Source organism: Mustela lutreola, chromosome 14, assembly GCF_030435805.1.
Source record: "Mustela lutreola isolate mMusLut2 chromosome 14, mMusLut2.pri, whole genome shotgun sequence".
Lineage (NCBI taxonomy): Eukaryota > Metazoa > Chordata > Mammalia > Carnivora > Mustelidae > Mustela > Mustela lutreola.
In genome coordinates, this window is record NC_081303.1 from 8,583,947 (window position 1) to 8,606,560 (window position 22,614).

The following is a 22,614-nucleotide window of genomic DNA, read 5'->3' on the forward strand; positions in this document are numbered from 1 at the left end:
TCATTCCCTAATTAAGTGAAGTACTATTTGGTCTCTTGAAGTATCTTTTCAAATATTAAATCTTGATGGATTCTTCAGGTGCTATAATTGACTTTTTGGCAGTACTCTCTGAACATAAAACAAACATAAAAAAATGTTTGCTTTTAGGTTGTAAGAATGGGACAATAACACTGCTAAAATCAAATGTATGGAAGAGGGTATAGGAAACATCAAGCTCCAGTTCTAAAACAAAAATAAAAAATGAAAAAACCCACTACACAGAAGGTAAACAGAGCAAAGAAAACAATTTTCAGTGTAAAAATCATTCTTTTCAAAATACAGGTTTTCTTATAGCTGAAAATGTGAAATGTGTATCAGAAAATACTCTGTCATTAAAGCAAGAATTTTCATACTAATTGGAAGAAGAGCTTATACAACAAGACCACGTAACCTAAAGTACTGTTCTAAAATTTCTTTATTTAAGAGTTAATTTATCTTAACAGTAAAATGTCCACATGCACTCTGTTTACTCTGAAAACCTGCCATTTAAAATTTCCATGAGTAAATTGTTCCCCATATATTAGTAACTCATTAATAATTGTTATTTTTAATTTTTCTACATAGACTTCTTTATTATTACAATGTACTGGACTTGATCAATTCCTTATAGTACAATTGGCTTATAAACCTATAAATCTACATCTGTGTGTGTACCCGTCAGTTACATCCATACACTCAATGAGTGATTTATTCTGCTTTGCTCATCCTTCTGCTAACAGAATAATGCTGTCTGGGGACAAGGGATGGTTCTTTCTACCACCACGTGGCCACCCAAATAAAATCATGTGGCTGAACTACATCTACTACAAAGCAAAAACCACAAAAATCTGCTCCAAGGATATAGCATTTATCATCTACTTGTCATTCATAATTTAAAGGAATACTCTCCTAATTTTCCTTCCTTGTAAAGGAAAAATTCACAGTTAATCCTGATATACTTTCAACATTTTTTCACATTGTAACACATAAAAACAACAGAGATCAACAACTGCACATCACTGTTTCTAAGTATCATCCATTTGTCCTACTTCAAAGTCGCCTTTACTCCAAGGACTAGAAACCCGAGACTTACACAATTTCCCTAGAAATCAATTACTTAATAATGTCAGGTAGCACCACAGAGGGGAAAGGCAGCATGTCAAGACCTGATGACTATAGCTAGGCAGGAAATTAGCGAAGAGATCTGCAGTCAGATAAATCCTGTCTCCATTAGTCTTTCTCATTTTCCTCATCAGAAATAATGGTATCTATCCACGAGACTACTGTGATGATCCAGTGAGGTTAAGTATTAAGTGAGATAATCTAAGTTACCCAGAACAAAGCCCAGCACACAAGTGTCTCTCTCTTTTCCCCAATTCTCCAGCATAGAAGAGATTCAGGGAAATGAAAACTAAACCAAAAATCTAACTCTAAAAAACCTAAGACAAATTCCACAATGAATATTCCCATATTCATGATCTTTCTAACTGGGAAGTCACTCACCAAGAGCCTTTTTACTATCTGCTTAGCTAGATGTAGCAAACCTGAAGCAGGGATTAAGGTAAGACACACTGCACTGAGAAGAATCAGACAAAAACACAAGAGCTCAGAAGCATGGCAGTCCAGAACCATCTGGTACACAGGGCCTGAGGTCCTACATCCTTCAGTGTCCCCCAAGGACATCGCTGTGATGTATCACAGTTCAGTAACTGATACTCAGCATGACGACTTAGTCAACAACCAGAAACTTAAATTATAGTCCACCTTCTCCACTTAAGAAGGCAGTGATATGGGTAATTCATTCAATAGAAATTGAAGAAAATGGTTAAACACTTAAAATAAATTGTCAGTTGTAAATATAAAGTTCAGTCACCTGAAGGAATTCATTTCTCTGAAGATGATAAAAACAGATCATGTGTGGGCCTACTTTACTTTAGAAGAGTAGGTCCTCTAGAAAAACCACGGCGGGGGAGGGGGCTTCTAAATTAATATAGAAAAATAAAATAGTTGTCAGAACACTGACAGAACAGATTCTGGAAATTTGTGAATTTAATATCGATTTATCTTCAAACTCTGTTTATACTAAATTAATATATGAAACATCCTAATATTTTGTTATAATCTCAACTGCTAGATATTTAAAACTACTTAACAATTGATTATTCTAGAATTAATTATGTTTATCTAAATCAGAAATGCAACTGGTGATAATATCCTCAAGTTTAGGGCATTTTATGATTATGCAGCCTTTTGGGGAAACTTCTAATACACATAGTCCAAAAAACTGTTTCCTTCATTCCTCTGTACTAAATTAAGTGAAATATTTAACTAAATCAAGATGATAAAGGCTATCATGAAAGTCCATTCGCTCAACTGAGAACATATATCCAACCTCACATATTCAAGTGCCTCAAATAACAAAGACCAGGAAATACCTTTTGCTAAAAAAGGAGTCACAACTGGAAAGTTTCCAAATTTAGTATGATTAGATTAAAATCAATGTAAAAGAGCCAGAAATCTATTCCTCATAGTTGCAACAAGTAAAGGCCTTTATATATAACTTAAATAAATGTTCACACCCTGCCAGTAGGTCAAAGGGCACACTGATAGCTCAAGTGAGGACAAATTCTCCTTCTTTTAGGACTAAAAATATTCATACAGTTTCAGGAGAATTTGGTTGTCCAGCATACATATTTGGTTCTAGGGTTTTTTAGGCTCTGTGCTTAAGTCTGTAGAAGATTCTGGATTCATGTGGACCCACTGAGAGGGGCATAAGAAATCAGCACGTGGCACATACTTTATTACCCTTTCTGAAATGTTCATCTCTCACAATAATTACTAAGACTTTACATTCTAAAAATTGGTAACCAAGAAGCAAATCACCTTTTGTGTTTACAAAAGAGCACACTTAGAGCATAAACTGATAACTTTTATGTCGTAATTTGAAACATTCAATAGAAACAATTTTGAAATGATCAAATTACATTAGATTTAGTGTGTACCTTCAAAATGATTCTGCAATCTCAATATCATAAGTTATTCCACGTCAGAAAATTGTTCCCTTCATCCTGTATTTTAAGAGACTACAAATAATAAATGTGAAACACACTAATATGAGAAAGCCGATGAAACCCTCACCCAGCTCTTAATTGGTGGCATCTGGCTGGGTTCTTTATTGCATTTAACACAAGACATAAATCACTTAGTTCCTTCTTACTCAAGAATAATCCCAAGATTATGAGACAGCTTTTGTCATGTGGCAAAAATGACACTGAGTAAGACAGGCCACACAAGCTGATAATCATTTAAGAATTCATTTTCATTCACACAGACGATGATGAGGACAGATGCCCCTTAGCTCTAGACACCATGGACAGAGCTGAGAAGGGGAGAACCGGGCTCCTGAAGACATTGCAGAGAGGCAGGAACCAGCCCTGAAGAAACAGTCGTATAAGTCAGTAAATTTCCTTTCCGCTTAGTCTCAGGTCGCATTTGTGTTGTCTGCATCTGACCCGTATGCTAAATGATACAAAGCATCAATACTCAGTATTTCTAAGCTTGGACATGAAGAAAACTGTGCTGGTAGACAGAAATGAGGAAGCGACAATGGGAATTTATTTGTGAAGTTGACAACTTCAGTTTGGGGCACTTGTAAAATCGAGTCCATAAAGCCAGCTTTCTTATTAGACTTGTATCCTGGCAATATCAGCATATTTAAAGTACAGTGTTCTTACTCTCCAGCTAAGAAGAATGTCTTATCTTGTACAGCTAGGGTCAAAAGTAGAAAACTGAGAAGGGTTCTGATGGCATCTATCTTTGACTCAGAGTCATACTTGGTTTTCCGTACTGCTGGGTTTCCTGGTACCAGCATTTAATTCCTCCGGTCCTGGATCCTTATCTGCCATTATCGTGGAAACTGGCCATTCGACCCTCTGGTGTCCATGTCTTTGCCAAGTCCTTATGTGACAACTGATACCTCTGTTTGTTTCCTGGAAATCTTGATTTTCTGGCTTATGGGACACTTAGCTCATTACTAAATCCCTCTAGCAACAAAAGAATGTGTTCCTGGACTATGACTGTGACCCAGAACTATCTTTTCTTTCTGGCTGCTGAACTCGGCTAATTCTGTTGTTACCATATCCCAACAAATAAAGCACACGGAGGTTTTAAAGAAGCTTTAATTTCATACATCACATTTCTGAACATTAAAAAAAACTGTTCATTTAAAAATATGATTATATACCTACAAATCTAATGAAGCACACAAAATTAGTTTGTGCCTACTATTTTGGTCTAATTGAAACATTTTAATAATTATTCCAAATTATTTTAAATGCCCAATTACATTATTAATCTATTTTTCAAGTTTTAATCTCATATGTTAAAATAGTATTTTAAATAAAAATGATACTGGAATTAAGACTTTATGTGAGAATCATATGTAATAAACTTACAATGACAAGGTCACTTAAGACAATCACAACATTTTTTATTAAAGATTAGTAGATATATATATATCTTTTTTCAGGGTTGTCAGATTTCTGCTTAGATTATAAATTCTTCCCAAAATATCCGCTGAAATGTCATACTCTGAGCTTTTCCTTACCTGCTGTTCCAGCTTCCTGAGTTTTTTCTTCAGGTTTGCCATTTGACTTGAGAGCCCTTTTCTCCTCCACTTCATCATCCCCCCACCAGGATGGCTGCCCATATAAGGGAGTACCACGAGGCATGGCAGAAATATCTGGAAAGGGGCGAAAAAAATCTGCCTAAAGCATATGAAACAGAAAAAAAAAAAAGACTTTTGCAGGCTGCTAGAATTGCCTGGTTAATTTATTAAATGAAAAGAAAGTACAGTCTAGGTAACTGAAAAGTACTCTAAGTTGAAAAACCTGTTATTTGTTTAAGACCCTATTCAATGCTGGACATCACTAAATAAACGAAATTTTGCACTGGTGAATATCTAAGTACGCAAACTGCGTTAGCCTAATAGCTTTTTTTGTGAAGGTAGAATCAGTTTTTTGGTATATAGAAATGGCTCATCAAGTAAGTCTAAATAAAAAAAAAACAAAACTGGGACGCTTGGGTGGCTCAGTTGGTTAAGCAGCTGCCTTCGGCTCAGGTCATGATCCCAGCGTCCTGGGATCGAGTCCCACATCGGGCTCCTTGCTCAGCAGGGAGCCTGCTTCTCCCTCTGCCTCTGCCTGCCATTCTGTCTGCCTGTGCTCGCTCTCCCCCCCCCTCTGATAAATAAATAAAATCTTAAAAAAAAAAAAAAAAACCAAAACAAAACTAAATTTTGGTATGAGTGACCATTAAAAATATTTTTAAAGCCTAAGGGCACTGCAGAGTAACTAAATTTAAACTAGCTGTTAATGTGACTAGCAGGTTTATATCTGAGCAAATTTGATAATGCCTATTAGTTTAAAAAATTGTTTTTGTATAAATGGGATTATTTATCTAGAGCAGTTCCTGGAACATGATAAATATAATGATGATGATGATGTAACCTCACTGGGTATTTCCTGTTAATTCATTTCAGTTATTATAGTTCAGAAAAAGCATAAAACATGAAATAATAAAAATAGTGTAAATGACCATATTTACCTCCTTCAAATATTTAAACATATTTAACACAACTACCTATAACAGCCACATATAATTACGTGTTATATAACACTTTCTAATGAGGACACTGGCTGCATTAAATCCCTCTCTAAAGTTGCATTATTTTTTTTTAAAGATTATTTATTTATTTTTTGACAGATATCACAAGTAGGCAGAGAGGCAGGCAGAGAGAGAGGAGGAAGCAGGCTCCCTGCTGAGCAGAGAGCCTGATGTGGGGCTCGATCCCAGGACCCTGGGATGATGACCCGAGCCGAAGGCAGAGGCCCCAACCCACTGAGCCACCCAGGCACTCTAAAGTTGTCATTATTATAAACTGATATGGACATGGCCAAGTTCTGCAGAACAAAGCACGTGCTTTCTTCACATTCAAGCAGAAACACGGTGTTTTCCAGATGCTCACTCACCCAGGGCCTTCTCCTCAGGTCGCAGTGCTTCTGCGGCTTTGTGCGGCACGTCTGTCGAAGTATCTGCCAGCTTTGCATCGAGGCTTTTGGCACATGCAGATTTGGATAATTCTGATTCGTTAGATTTTTGGGACAACTGAAGCTGAATGGTAAACTTCTCGTGCTACAGAACATTTAAAAATGAAAATGAAACATCTAGGAGTAAAATCAACCCTAGTAAATGACAGGTTTACAAAAGAAATGAGGAATCATTTTTACCTTTAGTGCTTCTTCAGGGACCCTCATTTCTCCTCGTACTACAGTGAAGAGATTTGTATGTAAACAGAGCTAAGGAAGAATATCATTTCAAAATTCTGATACTCAAGCTTTAAATGATCAAAGATAATTTTGAAATTGCCCTACTTTCAACAGGTAATTACAATGGAAGCATTATATTCCCCTTAAGAGTTAAATGTTATAATACGCCCACAACCATAAAGACTTTAATTTTTAAATACTTAGAGAAAAATATAAAATCTAGCAAGTAATTCCCAACTTAATCAGTAATGGCCTTCAAGAAGCAAATAGCTGGGTGATTAGACCACAAAAGACATTTTCAGTTCTCACAAACAAACAGTATGACTGCAAAAGAAAAAGCACCTGGGTCAAAATATATTGAGTTAATCACAGTGATGTGAGAGGAAGTATCTCATCAGTGATTACCCAACAGTAAATCCTAAAAGAACTGGATTACTCAGACTTTATAAGCACTGATAAAAATGAAGTTTATTTTGAAAGTGCAGAAGAAATGCTATAATTATGGTCCTTACAGCAGCCACAATCGCCCCTTTCCTCAGGCGTTTCAGTCAAGGTCATATTACATTACCAAACAACTGATTCTATACAGATTAGACCCAAGTGCTAGATAAAACGAATGCTTTCATCATTATGCCAAAAAGAACAATGCCTCTGTATATTAAAGAATATCTTTCAAAAAAAAAAAAAAAAAAAAAAAAAAAAAAGAATATCTTTCACTACACAGCAGAGGTCACATTTCCCACCATTACTTAACCCTGTACTGAAAGGACTTTTCTAACCATGTACTAATAAATCCTATTATCCTTTACCAATTCACAGCATCCTATGACTTCAAGGGTAAAAAGCTATAATTATCACAAGTGCTTGGGGTAAAAATAGTTCCCATGCCTAAGGAGCAGCAAACTTGCAAACAAGTATTTAATTTACATTTCTATTCATTAAAACAATAAAAACTCAGAATTTTTGTGGAGTTGTAAAGAGCTGTGGGGAATACCCTGTTTAATTCCACAAACTGGTCATCTCATTCTATATATAGGGACTTGAGGACTGGAGGGGTAAAACCCAAGACCAAAATCTAGTCAGCTGAATCCCAGTCCAGGGTTCCCATAGCTGTGAAATATGTGAAATACTAGAATTTTCCTTTTTGGTTTTGTACACATGCTGGTACCGTACTTCCTGATATAGGTGAAAATACATACTTTGTAATAATTTCATATTTCATGAAAAGTAAGTCTAGTAATTTTGTTTTACCCCCAGGAAACTCATTAATAGTTGGAGAAGATTTACAGCATTCCTATATTTCCAAAGGAAAACAGGGTCTCAAAAAAACTGAAAGCCATTTCCACTTTTCCAGTGGGAAACACACATGACCATAGCCTGCTGTGAGGGTTTTCTGGGGGCTTCAAATTTACTCTGGGGAGGGCTCCAGGCTATACCCCAAGGCTAGTCTGGGGTACTGTCTTTAGACTCAAGACTCCTTTAAGATCAGGGACAACTGGAGAGAGGCCACACTTCTTGGGGTCAGATACTTTACCTTCCAAAATGGTTTGAGTGGAACCAAACAGCTCAAGGATTCTCTTGTTTGGGTCATGAATTTGCCTGAGAACACTGGTATCATTATGAGATTTTGAGCCTGCCTTAGTCCTCACATTTGCCTCCAAAGTTATCATCATCCTCCTAATGGTACAGATACAAGTTAACTATTCTTAAGTTGCTAATTTTAAAAAAATGACAAACTAAGATACAATTACTCATGTTATAAGTTAAAAATATACAATACAGTATTAACTAGTAATGTGGATTACATCTGAATTAAAAAGTTACAGGAAGTTTAAATTCTTGCTGATTAAACATCGTATTTATGGGGTGCCTGGGTGGCTCAGTCAGTTGCATCTGACTCTTGATTTAAGCTCATGTCATGCTCTCAGGGACATGGGGTCGAGCCCTACATCGGGCTCTAAACTGATCATGGAGCCGGCTTAGGATTCTCTTTGTCTCCCTTTGCCCCTCCCCCTGCTTACATAGCCTCTCTCTTGAAATAAATAAAATCTTCTTTCTTTAGATTTTATTATTTATTTACTTTACAGAGAGAAAGAGAGAGAGAGAGAGAGATTGCAAGAAGGCAGAGAGGCAGGCAGAAAGAGAGGGGGAAGCAGGCTCCCTGACGAGCAGAGAGCCGGATGCGGGACTCCATCCCAGGACCCTGGGATCATGACCTGAGCCAAAGGCAGAGGCTTAACCCACTGAGCCACCCAGGTGCCCCAAAATACATAAAATTTAAAAAAAAATTCGTTTGTATGTTATTTTCCTATTTCTTTACATAAGGCTGTGTTATGGCTATTCTAAGTCATCCCTATGTTCAATTTATTCAGGAAATGTTTATCTAAAAGTGGGGTCAAAGAAACTCATCTGCATACAAGTAATGCTCTCTAAGATCCTCTCTTTTATCCGAATGATAATTAAAGCTAACTAAAAGGAGAGCAAAATTTTAAACAGTTTTAGTTACTCCTAGGGCCTTAAAAACACCAAGTATCAGATATCATTGTAAACGCATCTTTCAAAAATCATTTAAAAAATAAAGTCACTAAGTTGTTTCATTGGGGAGATACCAAGCACTTACAGAAGAAATCCAATATTACATAGGAGCTTTTGCAGCTTTGGACAAGATTTCCAGTGTTTTAAGGTTTCAAAAAGTGCTATAGTCTTGAACAACTGAATGGGCATTAATAAAATGTTCTCTGAAAAACTGTATACTAAAAAGAATGTGATTCTCATAATGCTGAAGACACTGGATGTCACAATATATGAGAATACCTGAATAAAATTATTTTATATAGTGGAAGAATGGAAAAAAGCATTCATTTTCTCAATTTGCATATCTTATATGTGTAATTTAAAAATACACATATAAGAATACCCTTAAAAAGTCTCCTTAAGTTAAACAAAAACTTTTCTTTTTGGATCTTCTCCTTAGAAATATGGAAAATTTATTTGACTATATTCAATATTGAAATACACAATTATGCTAAAATAGATTGCACACTGTATTGACAAGGCAGGTCCTAGGAGATGCCAAAGTTTTACAAAAAAAGTTGATGACAGAAAACCTTCCAAGGGGAAAATTTTATTTCTTCAGCAATTTTCTACTAGCTTACGTTTGTCTACACCTTTAGAACAGGGTATCATCTTATTTTGGTAGATAAATAGCTTGGCTAACTTTTAAAAAAAACCTGTTTTATAAGAACATAATTTTTAAACAACTCCTTTTAACTTTTCTTCTATGACATGACTTCTTATTTAATCACTCATCTCAATTTCTTAAATTTACTTCTTTCAAGCTTTGAGAAGTGTTCCCCATTTTTGAAATCTGGAAAGCTTGTTCATATTGTTGTGGATATCAATCATATTAATCAGGAAGAATCTTAACTCCTCTAAATGAAGAATCCTTGATTTTTAGTTATGTTTATCCCCCTCTTAATCATTTTTAGCAGCCATGATCCGGATTCAAGCATACAATGCTAAATGTAATGTTCCAAGTACAGATAAACCATAATCTTGAAAATTATGACAATGATTTTTACCTTGCTTCTAATATGATTAATCCAATAATTTTGTGGGCCACTGTTACAGGAATTGACAACTTCTTTGGGAAAAAGAACCTCATTTAAAGAATTAAGGTAGTAGATTCTTACACTTACTCATATGACTGGGATGGTAAGGATTTTGAGATTTATGTATTTAAGTAATGTTTAAATCATTTTCCACTGAACATGGAAACCATATCATATTCTGATTTTCCTCCTAGTTCACCTAGTTCTCCTAGATTGTGATTCTATCTCCATCTTTTTTAACTGGTTCCTTATCTCTCCTGCCTCTTCGTATTAGAAAGTACCAGGTTTCAGTCCCTGGACTTCTCTCTTCCCAACCTGATTCACTCCCATGAGTGATATCCCTTAGTCTTAAGATGTTAAATATTATTTAGACAATGGAGATTCCCAAACTGTTGTCTCTAGCCTACACCTCCTCCCCTGGATTCAATTTGTATATCCAGAATGGCCAAAATCAACTTCTCAGACTCCTGCTTCTGGCCAGGATGGAAAAAAGGAACCAGAGTTACTCTCCCATCTGAAGCAACCAAAAAATGGACAAAATATATAAAACAATGGTTTTCAAGACAATCAACATCAGGGAACAAAAGACAGTGATTCCTGAGCGAAGAGAAACCAAACGAGGTGAGTTTAATTACTGTCTCCAAATGACCACCTTAATAGAGCTTCCAGGTCACAGTACAGAGAGGGGTAATCTAGATGGATAGAGCCTGGCAGGCTCTCTGAGCTGTAAAGAAAAGAGGGCTGAGTCTGGGGAGGCCAAAGTGATTAGAGTTCACGGGAATGAGTACTCAAGAGCAGAGAGCTGCACAGAAGAGAGAATTCCACATGTTCTGAGGATATCTCTCAAGCATTCAGCTGAGTACTGATCAGTAACACACACGTGGGAGAAAACTACTACCTGGTCTGGGGCAAAAACCATCTAAAAGTACTACACATCACAGTGCCCAGTACACACAGACGGCAAGGAGTAGTGTCTGTTCCTAAAAGCCAGACAGGAAAACCTCATGAATCATGCGTCACTGAATAAAGGAGAGGACACAAATATCTCCTGTAAAGTGCCAGAGAGTAAGTATTTTAGACTTTGGGACCATGTGATCTCTTTGACAACTACTCAACTCTGCTGTGGTAGTCCAAAAGCAGCCACAGAAATATGTAAATGAGTGGGCATGGCTGAATTCCAATAAAGCTTGTTTACAAACATGGGCTGAAGGCCAGATTTGCCACTGGGTTTGCTGACCTCTGTAGTATACAGAAAGGTCTTGCCTCCGTAATGGGGAATATTAGTCTCAGACAAAGCTTAGAAGCCTAACAAATCTTAAAAACAAGACCCAAAGTAATAAAACTGTTTCCAAGTAACCCATGTCCCTGAACAAAGCTCAAAAATATGTATATGAATATAAAAATATGCCTACAATACTCCACAAACTCACAATGCCTGTCATACAATCAAAAATTACTCTACATGCAAACTAAATCAATTAAAACTGATGCAGAACTGACCCAGATGTCAACAAGGGTATCAAAAGTTATAACCATCTTCTATATGTTCAAAAAGCTAAGTAGTAGTTTGGGAGATATCAAATGCAAAATCCAAACAGAACTTCAAGAGATGAAATCTATGCTGCATGGATTAATGGGAGATTAGACACTGCAAAAAACAAACAAACAAAAAGACCCAGTAAGCTTAAAGACATAGCAATAATAACAATCCAAACTGGAACACAGAACCAATTTTAAAAAAATAATACATAAACAAAGTACCAGTAAGCTGAAAGACAATGTCAAGTAACCTAACAACATCTAATTGAAGGAACAAAATAATATCTGGAAAAATAACAGCAGAAGCATTTTCTAAACTTGATTAAAACTATAAACCCACAGATCCAAGAACATTAACAAACTCCAAGCAGGGGAAACATGAAAAAAATTACACCAAGGCAGATCATTCGAACTGCTCAAAACCAGGGACAGAGGGAAATAATACAAGTGAGAATACAGTAGAGAAACTGAAAAAAAAACGCACTGAAAAAAAACGCACTGAAAAAAAAGACATGCCACCTACAATTCAATACCCAGCAATAATAGCTTTCAATAATTCAGGTGAAATACTTTTCCAGACCATGAAAATGGAAAGATCTCATCATCAACAAAATCATACTACAAGAAACGTTGAAGCCCTGAACAGAAAGAAAATGACACCAGATGAAAACATGGACCTGTAAAGAGGAAGGAAGAGCATGAGAAATGATACCTACATTGATTTAAGATATGGGTACAATATGTATAAAGACAGAAGATATTTTTCTTATCTAAATCTCTAAAAGATAATTGACCTTTTACTCACAATGATGTAGTAAGCAGTCTGTAACATCTAAACATAAAAGGTTGACAATCATAACAAAGATCAGGACAGAAGAAATGGGAATTATACTACTATAAGGTTCTTATACTATATGTGAATTAGTATAATATCACTTGAAGATACAACTTAAAATTAAGGGTGTAATTATAAGTCTTGAAGCAACCACTAAAATAAAAAAAAAAAAGAAATTATGGGAAAAAGAAGACTGATGGCACAAATATCAAGATGACAGATTTAAATCTAACTATATCAGGTGGCTCAGTTGGTTAAGTGTCCAACTGTTAGTTTTGGCTCAGGTCATGATCTCGGTCGTGAGACCAAGCCCTGCATCAGGCTCCATGCTCAGTGGGGAGTCTGTTTAAGATTCTCTCCTCTTCCTCTTCCCTCCTGCTCTGCTTCTCTCCCCCACCCCACTCACACTAAGATAAATCAAATCTTAAAAAATTAAAGTAAAATAATAAACCTAATTGCATCAATAATCACACTGAACGTGAAAGATCTAAATTCCCAAATGAAGGCAGAAATTACCGGATTGAATAAAGAAAGTAAGGGCAACTATATGATGCCTACTTCGAATGTAAAGACACGAACAGCTTAAAAGTAAAAGATGTTCCATGCTAACACTCATCTAAGTAAGTAAATAAAGCTGGAAAAACTATATCAATGTCAAAACAAACCATATTTTGGAGCAAAGAACATCATCTTGAATAAAGCAATTCATTTTGTAATAATAAATTATGTCAATTCATCAAGAAGATATTTTAGCCCTAAATATTTATATACCTAACAACCAGGTTTAAAATTAGAAGAAGCAAAAACTTCTGCAAGGAGAAACAGACAAATCCACAATTATAGTCTGAGGTTTCAACACCTCTGTCTCAATAACTGATAGAACAAATGGACAATCTGTCGGAAAATACTGAAGATGAAAACCAAGTTGGTATAACCGACATCAATAGAACACTCCATCATCCCAAAACAACAGAACACACATTCTTTGCAAGAATACATGGAACACTTATCAAGATAGATAGATCAGGTATATTCTGAGCCATGGGACAAGTCTCAATAAATTTGAAAGGATCTGAAACATATAAAATATGTCCTCTGAGCTCTGTAGAACTAAATGAGGAGTCAATTACAGAAAGTCTCTGGAAAACATCCAAATTATTCTAACAAACTTACAGATAACCTGAATTCAAAAACCAAGAGAAATTAGTAAGTATTTTGAACGTTAAAGCAGTACTTAGGAGAAAATTTATAGAACTAAAAGACTATATAAAAACAGAAGGTCCCAAACGAATAACCTCAGCTTATATCTGGAAAAAAGAAATTAGTAAGAGAACAGAAATCAAAGAGAAAACAATAATAGATGAAATTCAGTTCTTTCTATTGTTGTGACATTTTAATAAATGGGATCGTTTTCCACTCCAAGGTATAGCAGTTTGTGGACTGGCTATCTATTAAGCTTAATTTTAATATGAATAAAGCACAATAATTAATTTTAGTCTGGTACAGCCAAATGTAAAACAAGTAAATATAACATAAAATTTGTTTTAAGACTTTCACCCCATGTAATAAAATACCTGCCACTGTAACAGTCCAATGTTCACTTATGTATGTTTAGTTCTCAAAAATAATAAGCAACATGAGATGCTATTTTAAAATACTAAAACTAACTGAGCCTACCCTGAGGATTTGGAATAGCAGCTCTGATTCAACACTGATTTTAAACCCTTAAACAAGGGGGCTCCTGGGTGGCTCAGTTGTTAAGTGTCTGCGTTTGGCTCAGGTTATGATCCCAGGGTCCTGGAATTGAGCCCTGCGCTGGGCTCCCTGCTTTGCCAGGGAGCCTGCTTCTCCCTCGCCCACTCCCCTGCCTGTGTTCCCTCTCTCGCTGTGTCTCTCTGTATCAAATCAATGCTAAAATTTTTAATTAAAAGAAAATAAAACCCTAAAACAGTCCTTTGGAACAAAACATTTGTCCCAGCAATTTCAGAAAGACATATTATGAGCTAGTATTAAAAAAGGGAATAGGGGCGCCTGGGTGGCTCAGTGGATTAGGCTGCTGCCTTCGGCTCGGGTCATGATCTCAGGGTCCTGGGATCGAGCCCCACGTCGGGCTCTCTGCTCAGTGGGGAGCCTGCTTCCCCCTCTGTCTCTGCCTGCCTCTCTGCCTACTTGTGATCTCTCTCTCTGTCAAATAAAATAAATAAAATTAAAAAAATAAATAAATAAATAAAAATAAAATAAAAAAGGGAATATTACTTCACTATTAAGAAATCACTATACAGGGGCATCTGGGTGGCTCAGTGGGTTAAGCCTCTGCCTTCAACTCAGGTCATGATCTCAGGGTCCTGGGATCGAGCCCCGCATCGGGCTCTCTGCTCAGTGGGGAGCCTGCTTCCTCCTCTCTCTCTGCCTGCCTCTCTGCCTACTTGTGATGTGTCTGTCAAATAAATAAATAAAAATCTTAAAAAAAAAAAAAAGAAATCACTATACAAACTGTAAAAGCAGGAGTGATTTCTCAGTAGTTTCTTCTCGATTTAAAAGTAAACAGCAGAGAGCTTTATGGAAACTCAGATTTCCTACTATTTTCTTATGTTTTGAAACAGCCAAGTTCAAAAGGATTAAGGACATACTTAAATTAAAAATATATTTGTATTCATTGTTTGATGAAACTTCTTTTGCAGGTGGAAAACGGCCCATGAATCAAGGCTTGAATGTTAATTCTTAATCATTTTATGTGATTCGTATTTTTAAAAGGATTTAAAACATACAATTTACAAGTATTAATACTTAATGGTTTCACTTTTCACATGTCCTTTTGTTCCACACGTATAAGGTTTATATATGCGCTACAAAAATGTTTTTGAAAAATTTTAAGTTAAATCTAAAAAAACCCTAGTTATGCTTTAATACCATTTTAAAGTGTTAGTACATTTACTTTATCTAAGCATCAACTCCAGATCGCTGAGACTACATTGTCTATGCTAGAGAAAGTCTACTTGAGTTGCCAATACATTTAACCCATTCTTCAATACTGATGTCCAGGTACATGGAGTAACTTAAAAAATGAAAACACAAGAAAACATTCACTATAATGTAGAATATCTGTATTTTAATTAAAGAAGAGTCCTTTACTACAAAGCTTTGTGCCTCATATGAACAGAAATGTTTTATGGTTCTTCCATCAATCTTGTCCCCTCTCCTCACTAGGGGTTCTTTACCCTATGCTACCCATGTCCCTGTTCATGTCCCTGTTCAGTTCTTAGAATCCTATTTTTATTTACTTAAACATTTTTATTTTTAAGTAATCTCTACACCCAACTTGAGACTCAAACTCACAACTCCAAAGTCAAGAGTCAAATGCTCTGACTGAGCCAGCCAGATGCCCCTTAGAATCGTATTTTTAAAAACAAAAGAATCTTAACTACACGCTAATTGCATAATTAACTTAGCCAGGGAGCGCAAGTCTCAGGAGAAATAGGATACTGGAAAATCTGAATTAAATAGGCAACCGAGACGGAATTCATAAAATAGAGTAAAAGTATGAATGGGAAAAAAGGGATAAATTCTTACACTCCTCCTACGAGGCTGATCTGTGCCATAATCATCCAAACAACAACAAAAAAATCCCTGAGCTGAGCTAATATTAAACACTCCTCTGTCGTCTCCTTGTTACATTCTCCCACACCCAAGTTGCATATATAATACCACTACAGGGAAACCTCTGCTCAAACTATATATAGAGAGTGGGGAAAAGCAGAGTCCATCAATTTTTCTAGGATTACTTTTAGGAACAGGCCAAAATACTGATACCCCCCCAAATATATATAAATACATAATATTTTTAAACATGTATTTTTGTATGGGAGGCCAAAGAGACTTCAAGCATGCCTCCACTGCAAACTCTTCATCTCAAGAAATGTTAATTTACACCAGAAAAGATTTTTGAATAAATTTGACGAATGTATAAAATCATATAAGGATATCATATCCAAATCTCAGCTTATCTTCAAGTTTCAGGGTGATATAAGTCTGTTCCGGAATCCTTACATCATTCACAAAAGTCTACAAAGAGAGAAAAAGGTGTCAGGTTATATATGGAGTTATTAATTGTTGTTACATTTCGGACAAAACAAATACTCAAACCTTATACTTATAAACACATGCAATATGGTGGTTAACACGGCTTGTGTACCATAAGATGTATGAACTCATCTTCTAGGCTGATAAGTGTCTTCTTACCACACCCTTAATCAATATCGTAACACCCCCAAAACCAGGCTACAGCGCCTCAGCCTACCGTGCGCCGCCAAGACAAAGTTAGGCACCTAAAAATGATGCTAAGAAAAGCTCCTAATTTGAAGCTGCCAAAAATAAATAAATAAAGGGAAATACTTAACTCTTGATAGATCATCAGGGTTCACTAAACTCAATTTTAGCTTTTTTGGACAATTTTAACCATGATGTTTGATATTTCATTACTTTCATTATTAGAATTCTCCCAAAGAACAAAAAGAGAATTTACTTCAAAAAAATGTAATAAAACTCGTATTTTCTATTTTACAATTGCCAGATGAGTCCTTGAGACCTTTCCACGACTCTAAGATATATTATGGGATCTCACTAACCTTATTTTTCCTGTTTCTTGAAACATTCTGCTATTTCATCACCCCATCATCATTTTATCACTACTCATCAGTGATTTCTAACTGTCAAAATGTCAAAAATGACCAAAATAATAAGAAAACAGGAGAATGGCATAGCCTAGAACACTGCTATCCAGCAGAAATAAGCGACACATAACACATATACTCTTAAGTTTTCCACTAGGCACATTAAAAAGGTAAATAGAAAGGGTGAAATTAATTTTAACACTGTATTTTAATCCCAACCATATACCCAAAATAGTGCCATTTCAACAAATAATCCATCTAAAAACCAACAAAATATTTCATGTTCTTTTTTCTGTCTTTCTGACTGGTCACTTCGTGTGCGTCACTGACTCGCGGCTGCTGCAGTGGGAAGCACAGGACTAGGACGACGACGCAGTACACTGCCACTGCTGCTGCGACCTTCACTGTCCTTACTGCATTGCCCACAACACAGCACCGTCTCTCCAGCAAGATGTGACACATCTGGAGACACTATCTTTGTTCTTCTCTTTTACAAGCTAATTAAGAGCACCACTGAGGATTCAGAATTTCTTGCTTAACATCCATAAAGACAGAGAGAAGAAAATAGGAAGATATACCACAATTGTAAGTTGAACACAAAGAGACAACAGAGCTCTAGACTATGTAACAGTAATAAAACTGGTAATAATGTAGCAAAATATCAGACCACGAGTCTTCAGATAAACATTAATCCTGGATGAATTTTCTCTAATGCAAGAAGTGGTGAGAGAAGGCTGTTTTCAAGGACAAAAAGGAAAGAGGGTATTTTTCTTTCATTTTTTGATGTTCGTTTTCCAACACTTGATTTAGTTTCTAAGTGGACGAATGCCCAAGGCAGGTATCTCTACAAAGCTAACTAGAGGGAAGATGACGTAGAAAGAAATAAAATTACTAGTCTTCTGTTAGTAAGTCTAAAACTAAGAAATGTTTAGCAAGATAGCAAACATATTACAGAAGATAGCTATCATCTAAATAAGATTGTAAGCAGTCAAAGCCTTAAAAATAATGCACTCTGATAATACAATGCAAGAAGAACTAGAAATAATGATAATCTGAAAGAGCTAGAAATGTATTGAAATCTGAAACCAACACTTATAAAATGGATATATAACCCAGGTATCCCTGGACAACTGATGAACAATACCTGTTTTATATATTATATACCTTTGAAAATCAGGAAAATAAGAAATAAAAATTTGAGTTTGTCAGGATTAATTTTTTATGAAAATTTCAATTGCTTCTCATTATCCTTTTATCCTTCTGCAAATTACTGGTAAAAAGACTTACAGATTCAACTAGACACAGATGGTGATGATTATTTTTCCTGGCACACTAGAAGTTAAAGCCTTAGAATTTGCTAGATTCACAAAACACAGAACACTGTTATACTAATTGCCCAGAATGAAGATATTATATAAATATCCAAGTTTTTCTCTAATGAGCTAAAACTTGAAAAATCACTTTTTCTTTTTGAGTTCCATTCTTTAAATCTTCTATTTGATTGGATTTGAGATGGCCAGGACACCCTATTCGGGAAAGCTCCCCCCATGGTGAGGAAGGTTTGAAGGATACTGAGTAACATATCGTAAAATATATAAGGAAATTATGTTACTGTGGTCATATACTCAAATTCCTATGCATAACTGACACTTTGTAATATGTCATGGAGTATCAGTTGCAAATCTGTAGAAAAGTTAGAAGTTATGATCCTAATTCCAAGCACAGATACATGGAGACAGTGGGGTACTGCTAAAACGTGGGATAATCCCTTACTATGATTTATGAGTAATCCTAAAACACAAGCTTCCAACATCCGTCACAGAAAGGCTGAGATGTTAATACAAAGAAAATTCAAAGGCTTCAGGCATTTGTAAATTAATTTCACATTCATTTCCCAAATGAACATTTTGGAGTGTTTGAAAAGTTACACCTTGAGTTTCCCAAAATGTTCTAAGTATAATTACAAAATAGAAGGGCTGAGGAAAATGATAGAAAAATAAAGAGAAGAATAAAGGAAAGCATTAATTCACTGAAGTCTGGTATGCAGAAGACAAGCAATTAGGTTCACTGTGTCAGAGGAATGCCACCACAGCTCTTGGCCACTTTCACTTAAAAATGTCTTAACCTAATAAATGAAACAAGATGGGATTGGGAGGGAGACAAACCATAAGTGACTCTTAATCTCACAAAACAAACTGAGGGTTGCTGGGGGGAGGGGTTTTGGGAGAAGGGGGTGGGATTATGGACATTGGGGAGGGTATGTGCTTTGGTGAGTGCTGTGAAGTGTGTAAACCTGGTGATTCACAGACCTGTACCCCTGGAGATAAAAATATATGTTTATAAAAAATAAAAAATTTTATTAAAAAAAAAGTGTCTTAACCTAAAATACCGTTTCTACTCAAAAGGCCTAAGATGGCCAATCAGATCCACGTAAAGCTTAAGACTGCTCAAATCTCTTAATGACGCACCTACTACGTGTCTGACGTATATATTAGGTAGGTACTGCCAAAAATCAAGGAACGTAATTTTAACATGCTGGCATTTATGGCAGAAATATTCCCTGAGGTCTAAAAAGTCTTAGGAAGGGGCGCCTGGGTGGCTCAGTGAGTTAAAGCCTCTGCCTTTGGCTCGGGTCATGATCCCAGGGTCCTGGGATTGAGCCCCGCATTGGGCTCTCTGCTCAGAGAAGCAGGGTCCCCGCTTCTTTCTCTCTCTCTCTGCCTGCCTCTCTGCCCACTTGTGATCTCTCTGTCAAATAAATAAATAAAATCTTAAAAATAAATAAATAAATAAATAAAAAGGCTTAGGAAATAGGAGCCAGACCCAAAGTTTCAGCATACAAAAATGCAAGTGAGAATCTCTGAAGGGAAGAAGTCTCCTGACAGTCTAAGACTGTAGAACAAAGAGAGAAAATTCCAAAGAGCAAAAGGAAATAAATAAATAATGAGGCATTTTACTAAGTTGAACATGGGGAAAACAGGTTTTGTTTCTTCTGTCAGCGAACTGGACCACACCTCTGCCTTGCTGGTGCAACAGGTTCGGACAACAAGGCGCGGAGGAGGAAGTTAACAAACAAGATCTCCGAGTTCAGAAGCAGAATGCTGGGATTCAAATTCGGGTCTCCCTTAACTACAAATCCCATGTTCTCTCCGTCTCAAGGAAGCCTGGGTGTCCACGCCAGGCCAGCTCTTCAAACTGCCTCTTCCAAACCACTGACTTACAGAAGCAAAGCAAACTAGATAAATATCTCTTTAATTCACGTACAACCAGACTGCAGAGTTGATTGTCTAAACCATTTAACCACTGTGTATTATCTTAATGCTCTGGGAAATCCGAACAGAGTGCGTGGCCAGGGGCACGACCCCCTCAATCACATTGCCAGGGACAAAAGTCACCTCTTTTCCCCGATAGCTTCTCCTCTAGGCCACCCTGGTCTGATGCGGACAGTAACCCCAGCGTGAAAAGGGGACGCGGCAGCAGACGCTGGGACACAGCGAGCTAAGGGCCAGCCTAGCAACAGAAGCCACATGTGGACCGGGAGGGAGTGGGACAGCACAGGCCATCGTGGCTCTCAGAGGGGCAAGTGCTCCGGTGGAAGAGGCAGGAAGAACTGAAGGCAAACGAGGGCTTTCACAGAAAGAGGCTTCAAGGGGCCTGCAGGGAAATGGGCCCTGATAAGCGCGTCAGCTACCAAATCCGACCCGGCCTCCTCAGGCGGAGCAATCTCCTGCCTGGTGGCAGCAACATCAAGTGTGGATCTAGGTCCCTTGGGAGTATATTTTAGGGTAGGACAAAAGGGAGGAGTGAAAATGGTCAGAGCTCGAGTTATTTATAAGTTGGGGTTAGCTGGTAAATGCTTTTAAAAATACATAGCAGTGGCTTCACTGAAAAGTATGTAGGCTACAGGGTGCTAAATTTGTTTTAACCGCTCTTCTTACCGTAACACTGTCGCCACCGTGACTACCACTTCCTGAAGGCTGACTATGTGCTGTCTAATCATTTACAGTTAGGAACCCACTGTAGCTTCACAACAACCTGAGCGGAGTACCGTTTTGCTGTGAACATTTAAGAATACTGAGGAACAGAAAAATTAGGTAACCTGTGTACGGTTACACCACTGGCATCACTACTGGTAAGAATTCAAGCTGGACTCATAACCACCACACTTCTGAAATTACTACTTTTAACCTGATGCTCAAATTTCTAGAATTATATGAATTTTAAGAGTAAACAGGCTCTGAGTAATAGTTGCTCATGGATATGGCGCCTGACAGGTAGGAGTTCACAATTCTGCTCTGCCATATGTCTTAGGCTGTCATGTGGGGAACAGCACAGCTCGCTGTCATTCGTGCGATGCTCTCCAGCTCCGCACCGGGTACACACTTACTAGTACTGTCACATGTCATCTCTGTAACAACACTACAGAGCAAGAATTATCATTTCATTATTTTAAAGCTAAAGCAAGGGGACGGAATTTTTCATGGAGTCTTCATACTGACAAACTCATTACATCCTCCCACAACTCTGGGAACTAAAAGGAAGATGTACAAGGAAGCTAAATTGCACAGAGAGTATGTGATTTTCCCCAGATTTACCAATGGTAAATTACAAACTGAAATTCAAATCCAGGTCTTGATTTCGAGTTCAAAACGCAAATGTTGCTCTCTAGGAGTTATTATCTTTCACAGAACTACTGAATATAAAATCAAATTAAGAGAAAGGTCAACCCAGGAAAACTTCTAAGTTAGTATTTCACCTGATTTTTTGGTAACCAACACCAAATAATTTTTATATTTGATCACAGCCTTTTAAAAGAATAAAACACCATGATGTAATCCTTACTTATTATTTTCCAAGATAATAATGTAAAGACACCTACGACCACACTGTGGTGGAGACGAAAAATTTTAGGCTTAAAACCAGAATGTAACATTTTAGTTAAAATTTAGTCCACATAGGGACGCTTGGGTGGCTCAGTTGGTTAAGCGGCTGCCTTCGGCTCAGGTCATGATCCCAGCGTCCTGGGATTGAGTCCCACATCAGGCTCCTTGCTTGGCAGGGAGCTTGCTTCTTCTCCCTCTGCCTCTAGCCTGCTACTCTGTCTGCCTGTGCTTGCGCTCTTCTCTCTCTCTAACAAATAAATAAAAAATCTAAAAAAAAAAAAAAAAAAAAAAATTTAGTCCACATATGCAAGTAGATTAAAATTTTTCTCTATAAATTCCTAGATATAGAAAATAAAGGTAAACTGCATTCAAAAAAGGTTTACCGTGTTCATGCACTGTGCAGAACTCAGAGCAAAGGCTCAGGAACCATTCTGGAGCTCGCGATCCAGCACAGTGACAGGTAAGTAACAGTAGATATAATACAAGGCTGATAAAGCACCCCAAAACGAGATTAAAACAAAAGTTTACAGGTGTGGAGAAGCAAGAAAGTAATTCTGCTAACAGGAGCTGGGAATCAAAACAGCACACTTACCTGTCGCATGTTAAAATGAAAGGCAAACCAGGGTTTTCTACCCACAACGGTAAGAAATGGTTTCTACCCAGGCTGCCTCGCTCTCTGCTTTGATCTGCCCACCAGGTCCATAACATCAGCAAGTTACTATTCCTAAATGA

General features: G+C 37.0%; 1 protein-coding gene across 12 annotated transcripts in view; it reads right to left on the reverse strand.

Moving 5' to 3' along the window:
* Positions 1 to 22,614, reverse strand: part of CEP170 (centrosomal protein 170) — a 125,259-nt gene that overhangs the window by 53,858 nt on the left and 48,787 nt on the right. For all 12 annotated transcript variants that reach the window (XM_059146680.1, XM_059146679.1, XM_059146678.1 and 9 more), the window contains exons 4-7: positions 16,310 to 16,391; positions 6,306 to 6,361; positions 6,048 to 6,210; positions 4,625 to 4,759 (exon numbers count right to left, since the gene is read on the reverse strand). In XM_059146680.1, coding sequence (XP_059002663.1) covers positions 4,625 to 4,759; positions 6,048 to 6,210; positions 6,306 to 6,361; positions 16,310 to 16,391 — 436 coding nt within the window. The remainder of the gene's footprint in view (positions 1 to 4,624; positions 4,760 to 6,047; positions 6,211 to 6,305; positions 6,362 to 16,309; positions 16,392 to 22,614) is intronic.